The 13,417-nt window shown below is 40.6% G+C and overlaps 1 protein-coding gene across 1 annotated transcript; it reads right to left on the bottom strand.

Annotated features, from left to right (window-relative positions):
* Positions 1-3,344: 3,344 nt before the first annotated feature.
* On the bottom strand, positions 3,345-3,959 carry LOC132088332 (uncharacterized). The gene is made up of 3 exons (XM_059497002.1): positions 3,951-3,959; positions 3,629-3,873; positions 3,345-3,543 (listed from the first exon to the last, which is right to left on the bottom strand). Exons 1-3 carry the CDS (start codon positions 3,957-3,959, stop codon positions 3,345-3,347), a joined length of 453 nt encoding a protein of 150 aa, XP_059352985.1.
* Positions 3,960-13,417: the final 9,458 nt, after the last annotated feature.

The raw sequence follows: 13,417 nt of genomic DNA on the forward strand, positions 1-13,417 counted from the left end.
TCGCAAGAATACATTTCAAAACGTCAATCTGAAAGATAATTTGTTTTCCCTGATCTAAGTGGTAGATCTTCTATTATGTGATTTTCAGGAAATCTAAGTCCCAGTGTAATAAATTGCTTACGAAGCCTCGTTTGGCTCCCAATCGGCGAGGTAAAGTCATAAATAATATTAGTATTAACGCTTCGTCCGATAAAGGTAAAGTATTACCAGCTAATAACCTACTGTATTTCTTCCTTACATAGTACACGATGCTTTTCTCCACACAGGGTCTTCATCCACGGAGGAATAGGAGAGTGAAGGTAAGCTTTGTCCAAAGCTGCTCGCAGGGTTTGAGGGCGATGAATCAAATACCTCTAAATGTTGGACAAATTCTACCTGACCCTTCAAAAGTTGAATTCTTAATTTTGCTAGGTTCTTTAGGCTAATTAGGAGTGTGTTATAGCTGCTACTGCAGAAGCGTTCAATGTTTTGAAGTATTGCAGCCCATCAATAGCGTATTGTAAAAAAATCTTGCTATTATATGGGTGTCCAAGTTATTATAGTGTTTGAAAGTATGATGGCTAGCTTATCTTATCTTTAATGAAACTTTCTATTCTAAACAGGTAATTTTGAATTTCCCACTGATGATGGATTCCACTGATCCCACTGAAGGACATATCCGAACAAGATTTAAGTATGGATATTGTCATTGAACCATTTCTCGACATATCCACCAACATTAGTGACGCGAAAACTAGTGCTACACGAAAAGGGAAAAAAGGTGAGAAATTCAAACATAGAAAAAACTTAAAACCAATAAAATTAGTTTAAAATATAAATTTAATTTCACTTTAGATGGCGACATACGCGTCATGCTTTACCCTGAAACGCTAATAAAATATGTTGGACCAGGCAAGAGAAAGGGGACTTCATACTATGAATGCCTTATTGGACAATGCAAAATAAAGCCAAAGGCACTATCAGCAGTGAACAATTCAAGAGGCAACATAAGAAAACACATTTCAATCAAGCACAATAAAGAAGATCTTGAAAACTTCAACATCCTTTGCAAAGAAATTGACAGTGCCAGTGTCAAAGGAAACGATTTTGTTCACTACAGCAATGCAGGACTGCAGCAACATCAGAACAAACCCAAACAAAGCTATCGTTTAGTGGCTACCCACGCATTTTAACGCAAGAAATGTTTGACAACTATATCGTGGTAAGCTTTCATTATTTTTATTCTTTAATTAAACTTCATTACATCTGCTTGGTAGGAATATCTCTGTGACGCTGTTTTACCGGTGTATCACACTGAACGACCGGAATTTGCTTTTCTTGCGCAGACTATGCCCTCGTCTTCAAGTCAAAAGTAGAGGATACTATAGGAAAGTGATAAGTATTTTCTTCGAAAAGAAGAAGATGAAGCTAAAGGAAAAACTGAATCAAGCAAAATGGCTCTGTACTACTGCTGACTGTTGGTCGTCCCGACGAAAGAACTTTTTGGTGATGACCATACATTGGATTTCTGAAGACTTTAAGCGAGAATCCTATTAACTTGCAATTCGAAGAGTTCAAGGTAAGTGTGATTATGACCTTCTCGCCCGACTGATAGAGTCCATTCATGAAGAATATGACATAACGTCAAAAGTCGTCGCTACTGTCACTGACAACGGAAGCAATTTCGTCAAAGCCTTTCGGTTGTTTTCCGTTAAAGTGCCTTCAATAAATACAGTAGCTTCGGTGGATGTAGCTTCTGATTCCGATCAAGGACCAGCTAAGTGTTCGCCAAAAGCTGGTTGCAGCTATAGACAGCCCTATGAAAACGCCTCTCTCGTGAAGATTCTGGAGGAAATGGAATCAGATTTCTCAGAAAGTGATGTCGAAAACGAGGATATTGGTAAGTTTTGATACATAGTGTTAAGCTCATTGATGCATAGTAATAATTTTTTGTTATCCTGATATTCTACAGCAGAACATTTGCCTTCTGATGCTTCAGCAGATTTCGAAAACGTTGATGAAGTCCATGAAGACGACGCACAATTTTGTTTTTTGCCGTTAACGGAAACTTTGGATATCAAAGACAATGCCCAAGATATCTATTCTCTTCCGACTCATCGCAGATGCGCATCCCATTCTTTGAATCTCATCGCGAGCAAAGATGTCTTTGAAAACATGGAGGTTGCTTTAAAAAAACTGAAAGAATCTGCAGAACTAAAAATGAAGATGCTGTGGAAAAAGCAAAATCGAAGTACAAAAGCATCGGATGTCATCCAGGCAAAACTCAAATTGTTGTTTGTAGTCCATAATGAGACCCGTTGGAACTCATTTTTCGACGCCGTTGAACGCATAAGATACTTCATCCACAACAAGAAGCAAGAATTAAAAGAAGTATTTGAACACTTCAATATTCCCTATTTCCGTCCAGCCGAAGAAGAATATATTAATTTGTCAAAATCATGCGACCACTGGCAGACGCATTAGACGTCCTTCAGGCTGATCGCAACGTTTCAATGGGATATTTGCTACCAACTTTGACGATTTTGAAAAACAAATTGTTGGAATTAAAGCGAACGCCTGGCATTGTTCACTGCAAATCCTATATTACGGAAATAATAGCAGCTGTAACCAAAAGATTTAATACCTGCTTCCAGGACGATGACCACATCCTAGCTGCTATTTTACACCCTAAATTTAAAATGTATATATTGAGGAAAACAAATCGTACTTTATGGACAAATTGCTTGCTCATCATGAAATTTTGCTGTCAGCGCCAGTACAATCAGCGCAAACAGGTAAATATATTCTTTATAAAATTACAATATTTTTGTCTATCTAATTTATTTTCATTTAAAGGTCGCCTTTGCTGTCAGATCAAAGTGAAGAAAACGACTTATTTAGTCCGAAAAGAAAAAAGATTTTTTCCGCTCTTTGACCACCACAAACGTCAAAAATTCCTACAACGAGGCCGTAGCCTTCATGGGGGATCCTTCGACAACAATTTCCAGCCTTAGGAAATATCCGTCCATTAAAGAGATGTATTTGAAATATAATACTGCCCTACCCTCTTCTGCTTCCGTCGAGCGACTTTTCAGCGTAGCTGGAACTATATTTCGGCCAACAAGAAATCGTCTTTCAGACGAAAACTTTGAAAAAATGTTGTTTTTAAGGGCCAATAATTCATTGTAATACGATCACATCAATACAGCAGTGATTTTCATGAATTTTGATGGTATTTTTGCAAATTTCGTTTTTTACCGTAACCGTTACCGCGCGGTACTTGGAAAAATTTTACCGCGGTAGTACCGCTACAGCTTTACTTTTGAAGAAAAATTGAAGTAGAGCTACCGCGGTAACGGTACTATTTAAAAGTACCGCTTCCAACACTGGATCCAGGTCAAAGTGAATTTCTCGCCTTCAGGTGAAACCCAGTAGGAAGATCCCTTGTTGATGTTGCCCATAACATCTTCGTAGGTGGCCTTTCCGTAAGAATCGTAAGCGACTCCTTGCATCTTCTTCTGAACTTGAGATTCTTCACGGGTTGTGTAGTCAGACTGGCCGTTGCTGTGGGTTAAAGGAATTTCATGTTTTGAAATATGAGAATCTATAGTCTCTTTGTTATTACGCATAAACCATGAAAATTATTTACCTCCACTGGCTGCTGCCATCGATGTTGCGCTCGTCGGATTGGCTAGTGACTGTAATGTCAGCGTATTTGTTATCCTTGTAGCTTGGTGTGGGGTAGGCTGGTGTGGGGTAGCTAGGCGTAGGGTACTTGGGTGCGCTGTAGCTAGGGGTAGCAAATTTTGATGCAGGGTAGCTGGGAGCTTTGTATTCCGGGTTATAGCTGGAAGGAACGGCAGCGGCAATAGCCAAGACGGCAGCGAACAACAACTGTCGTCCAATGTATTAATTAAATAAATATCTAAAATTTTTAGTTTTCGGAAAATATAAGCAATAAAATGCCTCACGAGCTTCATGCTGTACTAGGAGGTTTTGATAAACAACTGATGGTCTGAGTCCTTCCATCCTGGACTTTTATAGTTGAGTGAGAGGCAAAGAGCATTCAGTTGACCTAGTTGTTTTGGCAGCTAGATTTCGCTCTAGCAAATTAGGTTTTGGGCGTTGAATAAAATACCTTACTTTCGCTTTTACCCTTAACCACAGTGCATTTTTGATTTCGTTTGGCTGGTGAAGGATTTATTTTGTCTCCTGGTCTATGATGATGAGAAATCAATATCTTGTTATAGGAGTATTCACACGTCAGTGTCTATGAAATACAAATAATATAATTTATCTTACTAAAATCAGGTTGACGAACGATAATTTGCTCAATTCCTAAATCATCAGTCGGTGGTGATATGTGACAATTCTGAAGGAAAATCATCAGCAAATTGTGTTAGGTTTCTACTTATCGAAAACAATCACTGCATTACAAGGGCCATGACCTGTAATGCAAACCAAATCATTTAGCCACCACAAGGCGGTGATCGCCGCTTTCAAAAACTAAGTAAAGAAATCAAATGAAAATGAAAGACACCCAATATTTTTTCGACTATATAAGGCCGTCTGAAGGTGATTGAAGACATCAGTTGTTCAACTCTTCAACCCGCTCTCAACATGAAACTAGTAAATATAATTTCTTTAAATTTTTCTTTTATTTACAATTTCATAGCTTATTGAAAAGCTTTTTTCGCAGTTTATTATCGCCGCTTTCTTGGCCGTCGCTGCCGCTGTTCCATCCAGCTACAAGCCGGAAAACAAGGCTCCTAGCTCCCCTGCCCCAAGCTACCCCGCACCGGCTTACCCTGCACCAGCCTACCCTGCACCAGCCTACCCCGCACCAGCTTATCCTACTCTCAGCAACATGGTCTCACTACATATGTACTAAGTAGTACATAGTTGCAGATGCACTTTTTCTTATGGGGTAAATGATAAACGCGCAGGGCGTTAGTCAATTGTTTTTTTTTAATATTGTCTGCTTGGAGCTTTTCCACGCGGAAGTCGCGATAAAACGTGGTTTTCCATGCGGAATGTGAAAAAAGACACCTAAAATTGTAAATTAAATGAGAACCCATGAAATAAATTTATTTAAATTATCTAGTTAATTTTTAATATAAGACGGAATGCTGAAATTTTCTAGACACAAACAAAATGTAAATATGTATAATTAAAATTTTTTACACTTATATACACTTTTTAAAATTTGAACTTGGCGCGGTAAAAAAATGGCCGCCATAATGGTTTATCAAAAACCACTTTTTCAAACGTAATTTTTGGGGTTAAATATAGCATCTTAAAAGTAAACGTTTAGAACAACTTGTTCCTCAATCACCAGGAACAAAAATATTATAATGGTTTCCTGTTTTGACGAAGATTAAGCATCAAACAATCAATGCAAAGTTTCGTCTTTTTCACACACCCCCTCCCCTTTCTAAAATCATGAAATCCTTTAATAATTATTTATGAAGAAAATAAACAGTTAAAATTGACAAATTTTGCATCAATCGATAGCTCTTATCAAGAGCTATCTAATTCTATAAAACTTATGTTAAATTTTCGGAAAACGAAAAAGTTCAAGTGTAACATCAATTTTTTTGTTTTATCGGTTGCGTCCATTAGAACCTTAGATCGAAAAACAACAAAAACGCATTTTGCGTTTAAGATTTTTTCGATTTGAAAATATTGATTACAATTATCTAAAAATGGATAGCCCTTACCAAGGGCTATCGATTTATATTATTTTATATTATTTATATATTAAATCAGCGAATATCATAATTAATTTTGCTGACAAGTAATAAAAAAATTGTTTCTCTTATATTCGTTTATTTCAATTACCATAACTATTGTACATATATATAATAGTAATATATATATTGTAATTGTATGTATGTATAAATATATAAATATAATTGTACGTATGTATAAATATATATATATAATTGTAATATACTGTATATATGTGTATTTATTATATTGTAACATTTATGTACATTATCATAATATTATAAATATAAATTTATATAAACCTAATTCATAATATTCGCTTTGAAAAAATTAAGACATGCGCTACACGCATTTTTGTTTAACTGGTTTAACTTTAACGGTTTAGCCATTAAAGCAACCAAATCAAAGCCCTAGGGGTGAAAACATACACTTTCCCCATAAAGAAAACTGCAGGCGCGATTATGTACTAAGTAGTACATATTGCCTCGCGACCAGCCTGACTCTCAGCTACAACAAGGATAACAAATACGCTGGTATCACCATCACCAGCCAATCTGACGAGCGCAATCTCGATGGCAGCAGCCAATGGAGGTGAATCTATTTCATACTTTATACTCATCATTTTAAGAACTAAAAATAACCATTAAAAATTTTTTATTATTTCAGCCGATAGCTATGCCCAGTCTGACTACACCACCCGCGAAGAGTCTCAGGTTCAGAAAAAGATGGAAGGAATCACCTACGATTCCTACGGCAAAGAATCGTACGGTGAAATCCTAGGCAACACCAATAAAGGATCCTCTTACTGGGTTTCTCCTGAAGGCCAAAAATTCACTTTGACCTGGGCCGCTGATGATGCCGGTTTCAAGCCCAAATGAGAACACTTGCCCGTTTCTCCCGTCCACGAATACGAACTTCCAGTCGCCCCTGTCCATATCCCTTTCAACGGCAAAGGCTACAAGATCTACTAAATTAATGAAACCTCAGTTGAGTAAATAATTCAAAGTCATTTATTCTATGCCTTACGCCTCTGTTGCTTTCGGTGTAAAAACGTGTACATATAAAACTAATAGCATCTAGCAAACGTGTTCGTCTGAAATTTTATTTAGTTCTTCATGAAATTGGGTTGTTGCGTCGAAGCTGGGTGCTCGGCGTTGATTTGTTGTGGAAGAGTACTGGGATACGACTGAATTATATGTAGGTGCAACATGATGTGAAACCATGCTGGATATTGAGCAGAAACGGACGGAGAGATAAACACTTAAAAAAGTGCTTAATATAGTAACTAATCAAAATTATTGTTCATGTTCGATTATCGGTTTACGATTAAAATTTTAAGTGTAGAGTCCAAGGTTCCTCTTTCAACAAACCTTGGTATTAAATAGCGAATTTGCTGAAATAAACTAATTATGAAAAACAGCTATGACGTAATCTCGTTTTTTATTACTTTACTCCTTCTCTTGTTTTTTTCTAATAATGATAATAATTTTTAATATGATAATAATGATGGCCGCTGCCTTATTTTTACCCCTTTTTCTTTTTTTTTCTGTCATACTGTCTCACGTTTCAGTTTCAACCTCGAAAGGTTACCGCTGGGATTGAGCTACGTTACATTTTTACCATGTCTGAGCAGTTCGTTTACATTACCTCTGTGATTAAGATGCACCCATAATGGATACTTTTAGCCGCCTTAAACATTAAACAGATAGATTTGTATTACGCCATATCTACCTTCTTCTATTTACTGGCTTCCTGTGAAACGAAAGTTTCCTCCTTTTCCTCCCAACTAAAAATCAAACGACTATTAAACCCTACCTCAATCGCCAGCTATAGGAGGAATCGCACAATTTTTTTCCCATTGCCTTTTATTTCACTCACTCGTATATCCCACTTTTCTTCCCATTGCCTTTTAGTTCGCTCACTGGTATCGCCCACTTTATCACGTTCTTTTTTTTATTTTCTACTACCTCTTGGTTCGCTCACTCGTATCCCTCGTTGTTACACGCCTCTTCGTCCTTTAGTGTACTTATACTAATGGCTATTCGCGCTCGTAGTATTACACTACAATCTACGCTTCTCCGGCTTACTACATTGAGGCCTCAATATATTGCTCTGCTCCGAGCTACACGACAAGTGCGTTGTACTACACCACTGCAGAGGCGCCCAGTATTACGTAGCCCGTAACATACTTTACCGCAGCTGCTCCATCTTTTTACGCTGAGACGACCTACTACACTGAAGCCCCGAAATTCTACGCTGCCCCAAGTTACTACAGCAACGCTGCTCTTTCATACTATGTGGAACCTACCTACTACACCACAACTTATGTTGTCCCATCTTACTACAGCACAAAGGCTGCTGAATACTACACTATGTCCCAAACGGGCAACTAGAATAGCCCAGAGGTGAATGGAAGTCATGATTGTCGACCACTGAGTTTCTGACAACTAAAATGTAATAGGAACAAAATTTAAATCAGATTCTTTCGAGTTTATGAAAAGGTTTACATCGTGTGTAAGTGATAAAAAGGGAAATATTTGCCCTCCGCAATTGGCTTCAAACCCCCCTTTAACTTGTTTTTTCACCGTTTGAAGGCATATCGTGATGATTAGACATATTAATATTGCCTAGCATCGTAGTAATCCTTACCGACTGTTATTCTGTTAACTCCACAATAGGATAGACTTTCGCTTAAACTACAGGAGGGTCGTAAAATACAGGGTTTCCCGTCTCTGAACTTGCACGGGTTTTTAACGCAAGGCCCTGTATTCATAGTGGTAAAAAGTGCTCCTTGACTTCAACAGGCTACGTTACGTAACTACTAAAGCCCCGCATCCAAAGCATCTGTGACTTAATTTAGGTAGATGAACTTCATCACCACTAGGGTAGATTTCTTCTAACAGGAGAATCAACCAACACCACCAAGCTGATACTATCAACTTGATGATCCCTCCCAAAGAAGCCTAGTCTATAGGCCATCAGATACTTTGAACAAGCTTTACTGTTCGTCAAGGCGGTTATGGAAGAAGTGTAAATCCGGTTAGGTTCTCAATGCTCAATGTCAACGCATCGAGAGGCCCTTTTACTTGTTTCTTCACCGTTTGAAGGCATATCGTGATGATTAGACATCTCAATATTGCCTAGCATCTTATTACATGAGTTTGTTCCAGACGCATGCCGATGACACCTCATATGGCGTAGCAGGGTGAAACTCAACTCACGGGAACCGTAACGGTGACGCAATGCGTTGTGAACCGCGACTCACAACTGGATCACGAGATGGCCACCACGGCTCCAATAAGCAGAGGCACACACAAGTGCTTTATACGTGTCTTTCTGCACGAAAACTGCGTTTGTAAGAAGTTGCGGGAGTCCCGAACAGTGATTCGTTTTTAGTGTCAATAAATGAATTTCGTAAGAAATCGTTTAATGAACTTTGTTTGAATTTTCATTTTGATTTAAAAAATATAAATAGTTTTCAAATTGTCTAGTTGTATCTTTCTATTATTATAAGATAACTGATGGGAACCCCCACCTTCTTGCTCTTCATCTTCATCTTATCCGTATGATAAAATATTGTCACGGCCATGGATCTTGTACCAAGATAGAGACGTTGTGCTTCAGATTAAAAGATAATGTGTATTTCACCAGAAGGTTTAATGACACAACTGCTAACTAACTGCCCTAACCAATTAATCAAAAAGCCAAACAGGTGTGCCAAGTCGCCCCTTTTATATCCGGCGACGAGGGTGGTGCTCCAATGGACGGCCATAACTGGGGCGGAATTTCCATCCTAGCGCTGTTGTCGCTACCGCGGTGACGAATCGAATATTTCCGACTCGACATCCCCCTCCTTAAGTCGCGACTCGTCCCGATCGCGCTCGTGTGCCAGGAAAATAGAAGTCTAAAATCTAATATTTGTGTTACGGGGTAGAGGGATTACAGGGTTAGAGGAATTACACGACATTGACTTCATTTATCAGGGGGAATAAAGTAAATAAAAGCATTTTCCATGAATAAAAGTTGGGGCCGCCGCAATGCCATCTAGCGCTCGTAGTATCAATACTCACCGGCCAGCCAAGAGATGGCGTGGCCAGTTAGTGTCCTTTTCCAACCACGCTATTCAGTCTCTTCTCATGTCCTCACGTTCTCGCCGGCTTCCATCACGTCCGTTTGGTCCCCTTTCGTCCTCCCTTCCTTCCCGATCGGGTGTTGGTGATCGTGGTCTCGTATTACCCGAGCTGGTCTCGCAAAAACGAGCAATATGACCGGAGCGTCCACATCGGTAGCAGATTGGTTTTCCGTCTACTGTTCGAGAAGGTTTCTCTCCTCCCCCTCCCAGGCATAATTGTTTAGTGCCTCGTTCCAGCTCTTCTATCCGAACTACCATATCGCGTATTAACTTTTTTAACTCGTCATGCGACCCTGGGCGCGGGCTGTCTCGCTCTGCGTCGGACTCGTAGGCTTCTTGTTTCAACGGAGTTCGCCTTTCTTCGTAGTCATTATACGTGACTCGCCTGGCTGGAATAGGATCCTTCGCTTGTCCCATAAAATTAACTGCCTGATTCGGCTTCTCTGAATCCTCATACGCCCTAGTATAAATTTTGAGTGCCCTCAAAAATTCATCTGTCGTCCGGGGCTGTTTAATTGTCATTTCTCGCTTCAAAGGCTGATTAAGCCCACGCAAAAGATAATCTATTTTCTTCGCTTCAGGCATCATAGGGTTCAACCTACGGCACTGATTGAGCACGTCATAGAAATATCCTACGACTGTTTCCGAAGCTTCCTGCTTCCGATTACGTAGCCTAGCTTTATGATAACGGTCGAAATCATCCGATCGAAATTTTTCTAAAAATCGGGTTTGTCGGCCCCTTATCCTGGTTTCGGCCTCCCTCTCAGGCGCGGCTTCACGCGGAGCAACGTCGTCCCAGACCACCTGTCCTATTTGAAAAGCTAGTCAATCCTTTTCTGTGCCTTCTAAGAATAATCCAAAGTATTCCGCTTTCTCAACGGGACCCTATCCATTAAAATTGGCGGTCCTCTCGAAACGTTCTATCCATTCAGCGGCGTCGTCGTCTGGTCCTCCACGGAAAACTGGTACTTCACGATACTGCGATGGATGAGCCGGTGCACGCTGAGCGGCTCCTCCTGCCTGTGCAGGTACACGAGCGGGAGGTCCATCGTTTCCTCTAATTTCAGCACGCTGGGCCATTTCAAGCGTTGGTGCTACAACGAGCGGTGAAGCTCCAGAAAAATCGTTTAACCCCTTATCTCTTCCTTCCCTTGAGCACTCGTTAAAAGGTTCCTTGCTTTTCGGCTTTCTTCCGTTGCTCCCTCGGATCAATACACGTTTGTTCTCCTACACCACTATCTCTCGATCTTGCTTCCTGATCAAGCTTCCGATACCTACAAGAGGAATTTGTCCTCGCGCTCGACTTTCCGATCGGGTTCAGTGATACGATTCCTCTTCTCGGAAAGGTATGGCCGATCGCTTGGGCAGTCTATGCCCCAACTTCTGAAGAATTTGTCCTCGCGTTCGACTTTCCGATCGGGTTCAGTGATACGATTCCTCTTCTCGGAAAGGTATGGCCGATCGCTTGGGCAGTCTGTGCCATAGAGTTTCCGCCTGACTTCCGTCAAGACCATCGTTGCGTTGTCCTTCCTCGCTTATCGGGGACGCGGCTAACCCTCGTAAACGCCTGCTTTGCCTAGGCGGATCCGTACTCATGCACCGAGCTACGTCTCTCTCTCCCACCCAATGGTAGGCCTGTCGGGCTTGTACTACGCGCTTTCCATAACGTACTCGGACAGGTCTCAAACTAACAGCGAATCAAGGAAATCGGCCAGGTCTGTGGTCCTGTACCACGGCAATTTAAGGCACTTTCTAGCCGGCCGGTCACACTTCCCAAGGACCCCTAAACAGCACCTGCCTCCAAGTCCCTTATTCAAAAACTTCCCAAGACCCGTGCGAAAAGAACAACAATTGCGTTTACCTTACTCAGCCTAATAGGTGGTACCCTGCATCTCCACCATGTCACAGCCATGGATCTTGTACCAAGATAGAGACGTTGTGCTTCAGATTAAAAGATAATGTGTATTTCACCAGAAGGTTTAATGACACAACTGCTAACTAACTGCCCTAACCAATTAATCAAAAAGCCAAACAGGTGTGCCAAGTCGCCCCTTTTATATCCGGCGACGAGGGTGGTGCTCCAAAGGACGGCCATAACTGGGGCGGAATTTCCATCCAAGCGCTGTTGTCGCTACCGCGGTGACGAATCGAATATTTCCGACGCGACAATATTCCACGATTTCATCAAATTTGTTCCGCGAAAACCCTTCCGGTGGTGGTTTCCACAATTGATGGCGCCTGGATTTCCACGGTGATTTCCTCGCCATAGCGTTCAACGTTCCAAGTATACACAATAAACACGGTACCATTTGGACTATCACAGCTGATTTCAATTGATTTGAGCAGAAGGAATCACACCTGATGTGCTAACTGATTCGAAGTCGCATATTAGCTAATGACATTCTAAATACAATCGACCAGGTAGTGTTTTGAAATTTAGATCACGGAAATGGCTATGGGAAAATGTTACAAGATTTGGCATAAAATTAATGGACAGGGACCGGACAGTGTTTTGCTTGAACAACGGAACCGAGACGAAGCCCTTCTCTTGGAATCTTTAGTTATTGCTGCTTTGGGTAATCAAACTAATTTTTTTCACAAAAAAGTTAAAAAACAAACCAACAAAATTGCACATATAATTGCAAATTATCAGAGGGATCGCGAAGCGATCCCGATAGATAATTAGAATTGTATGAGAAAATAAATGGAGAGACGACCCTAAGGGTGTAAACACATTATATTTAGCTACTCTTTAAAGAGACAAAGAAAAAACCAAAATAAAGAAAAAAAACTCCCCCTTTTTTTTTTTTTTTTTCTTTTCTATCTCTTCCTTCTGCACGCGGCCTCAGCCGCCAATACACCTCAGACATATTTGCTATACGTCTAAAGTAATAACATTGACGAACTTGAATCCATTCAACCGAACAAAACATAAAGATTGATACTTCACTAACAACATACGTTGAACAAGACCAAATGTAGAGATCAAAAAACCCTCAACAGAGAAAAAACCTGAATTTTCCAGGAGAAAAACAACTCTGTTGGGGAAAAAGTTGTGAGGGAAACAACGAAAAACTGGAAACATGGGATAGAGGCTTGTCCATCTTCTCATCCTCTCGAAACTGCCGACACTCCAGCGGGCGCAAAAAAGCCCGTCTGACTAGTCGTCCTGGCCAAAAACATCCGTCCTGCTGTCCGCGTTTCGCGGCCTCTTGCTCGCCCTGGCCGGCTGAACCCTGGCACGATGAAGCGGGGAAATATAAACACAGGAAGCCCACAAGACAAATTTAAAGTACCCCCAAAATAAATGAATGGATCATACAATAGGGTTGGGCTGGTGGGTAGACGTACCCTTAGGGTCGTCTCTCCATTTATTTTCTCATACAATTCTAATTATCTATCGGGATCGCTTCGCGATCCCTCTGATAATTTGCAATTGTATAGCGAAAAACATTTCGCTAGACCCTAAGGGTGACTTCAAAGAACCACTTAAATTACATTTGTGCTCCAAGAGTCCCTGTGCCGACCGACGGTCCCGCACTCCTCTTGTAGAAACGGGTGAACGTAGACTCTCTA

This window comes from Daphnia carinata, chromosome 9, assembly GCF_022539665.2.
Source record: "Daphnia carinata strain CSIRO-1 chromosome 9, CSIRO_AGI_Dcar_HiC_V3, whole genome shotgun sequence".
Taxonomy (NCBI): Eukaryota; Metazoa; Arthropoda; class Branchiopoda; order Diplostraca; family Daphniidae; genus Daphnia; species Daphnia carinata.

What these genes read in the sequence shown, in the direction of transcription:
- LOC132088332 (XM_059497002.1), bottom strand. An exon ending in GATGGCAGCAGCCAGTGGAG is followed by an intron (nt 3,544 to 3,628) that starts GTAAATAATTTT and finishes TTTAACCCACAG; the next exon opens with CAACGGCCAGTCTGACTACA.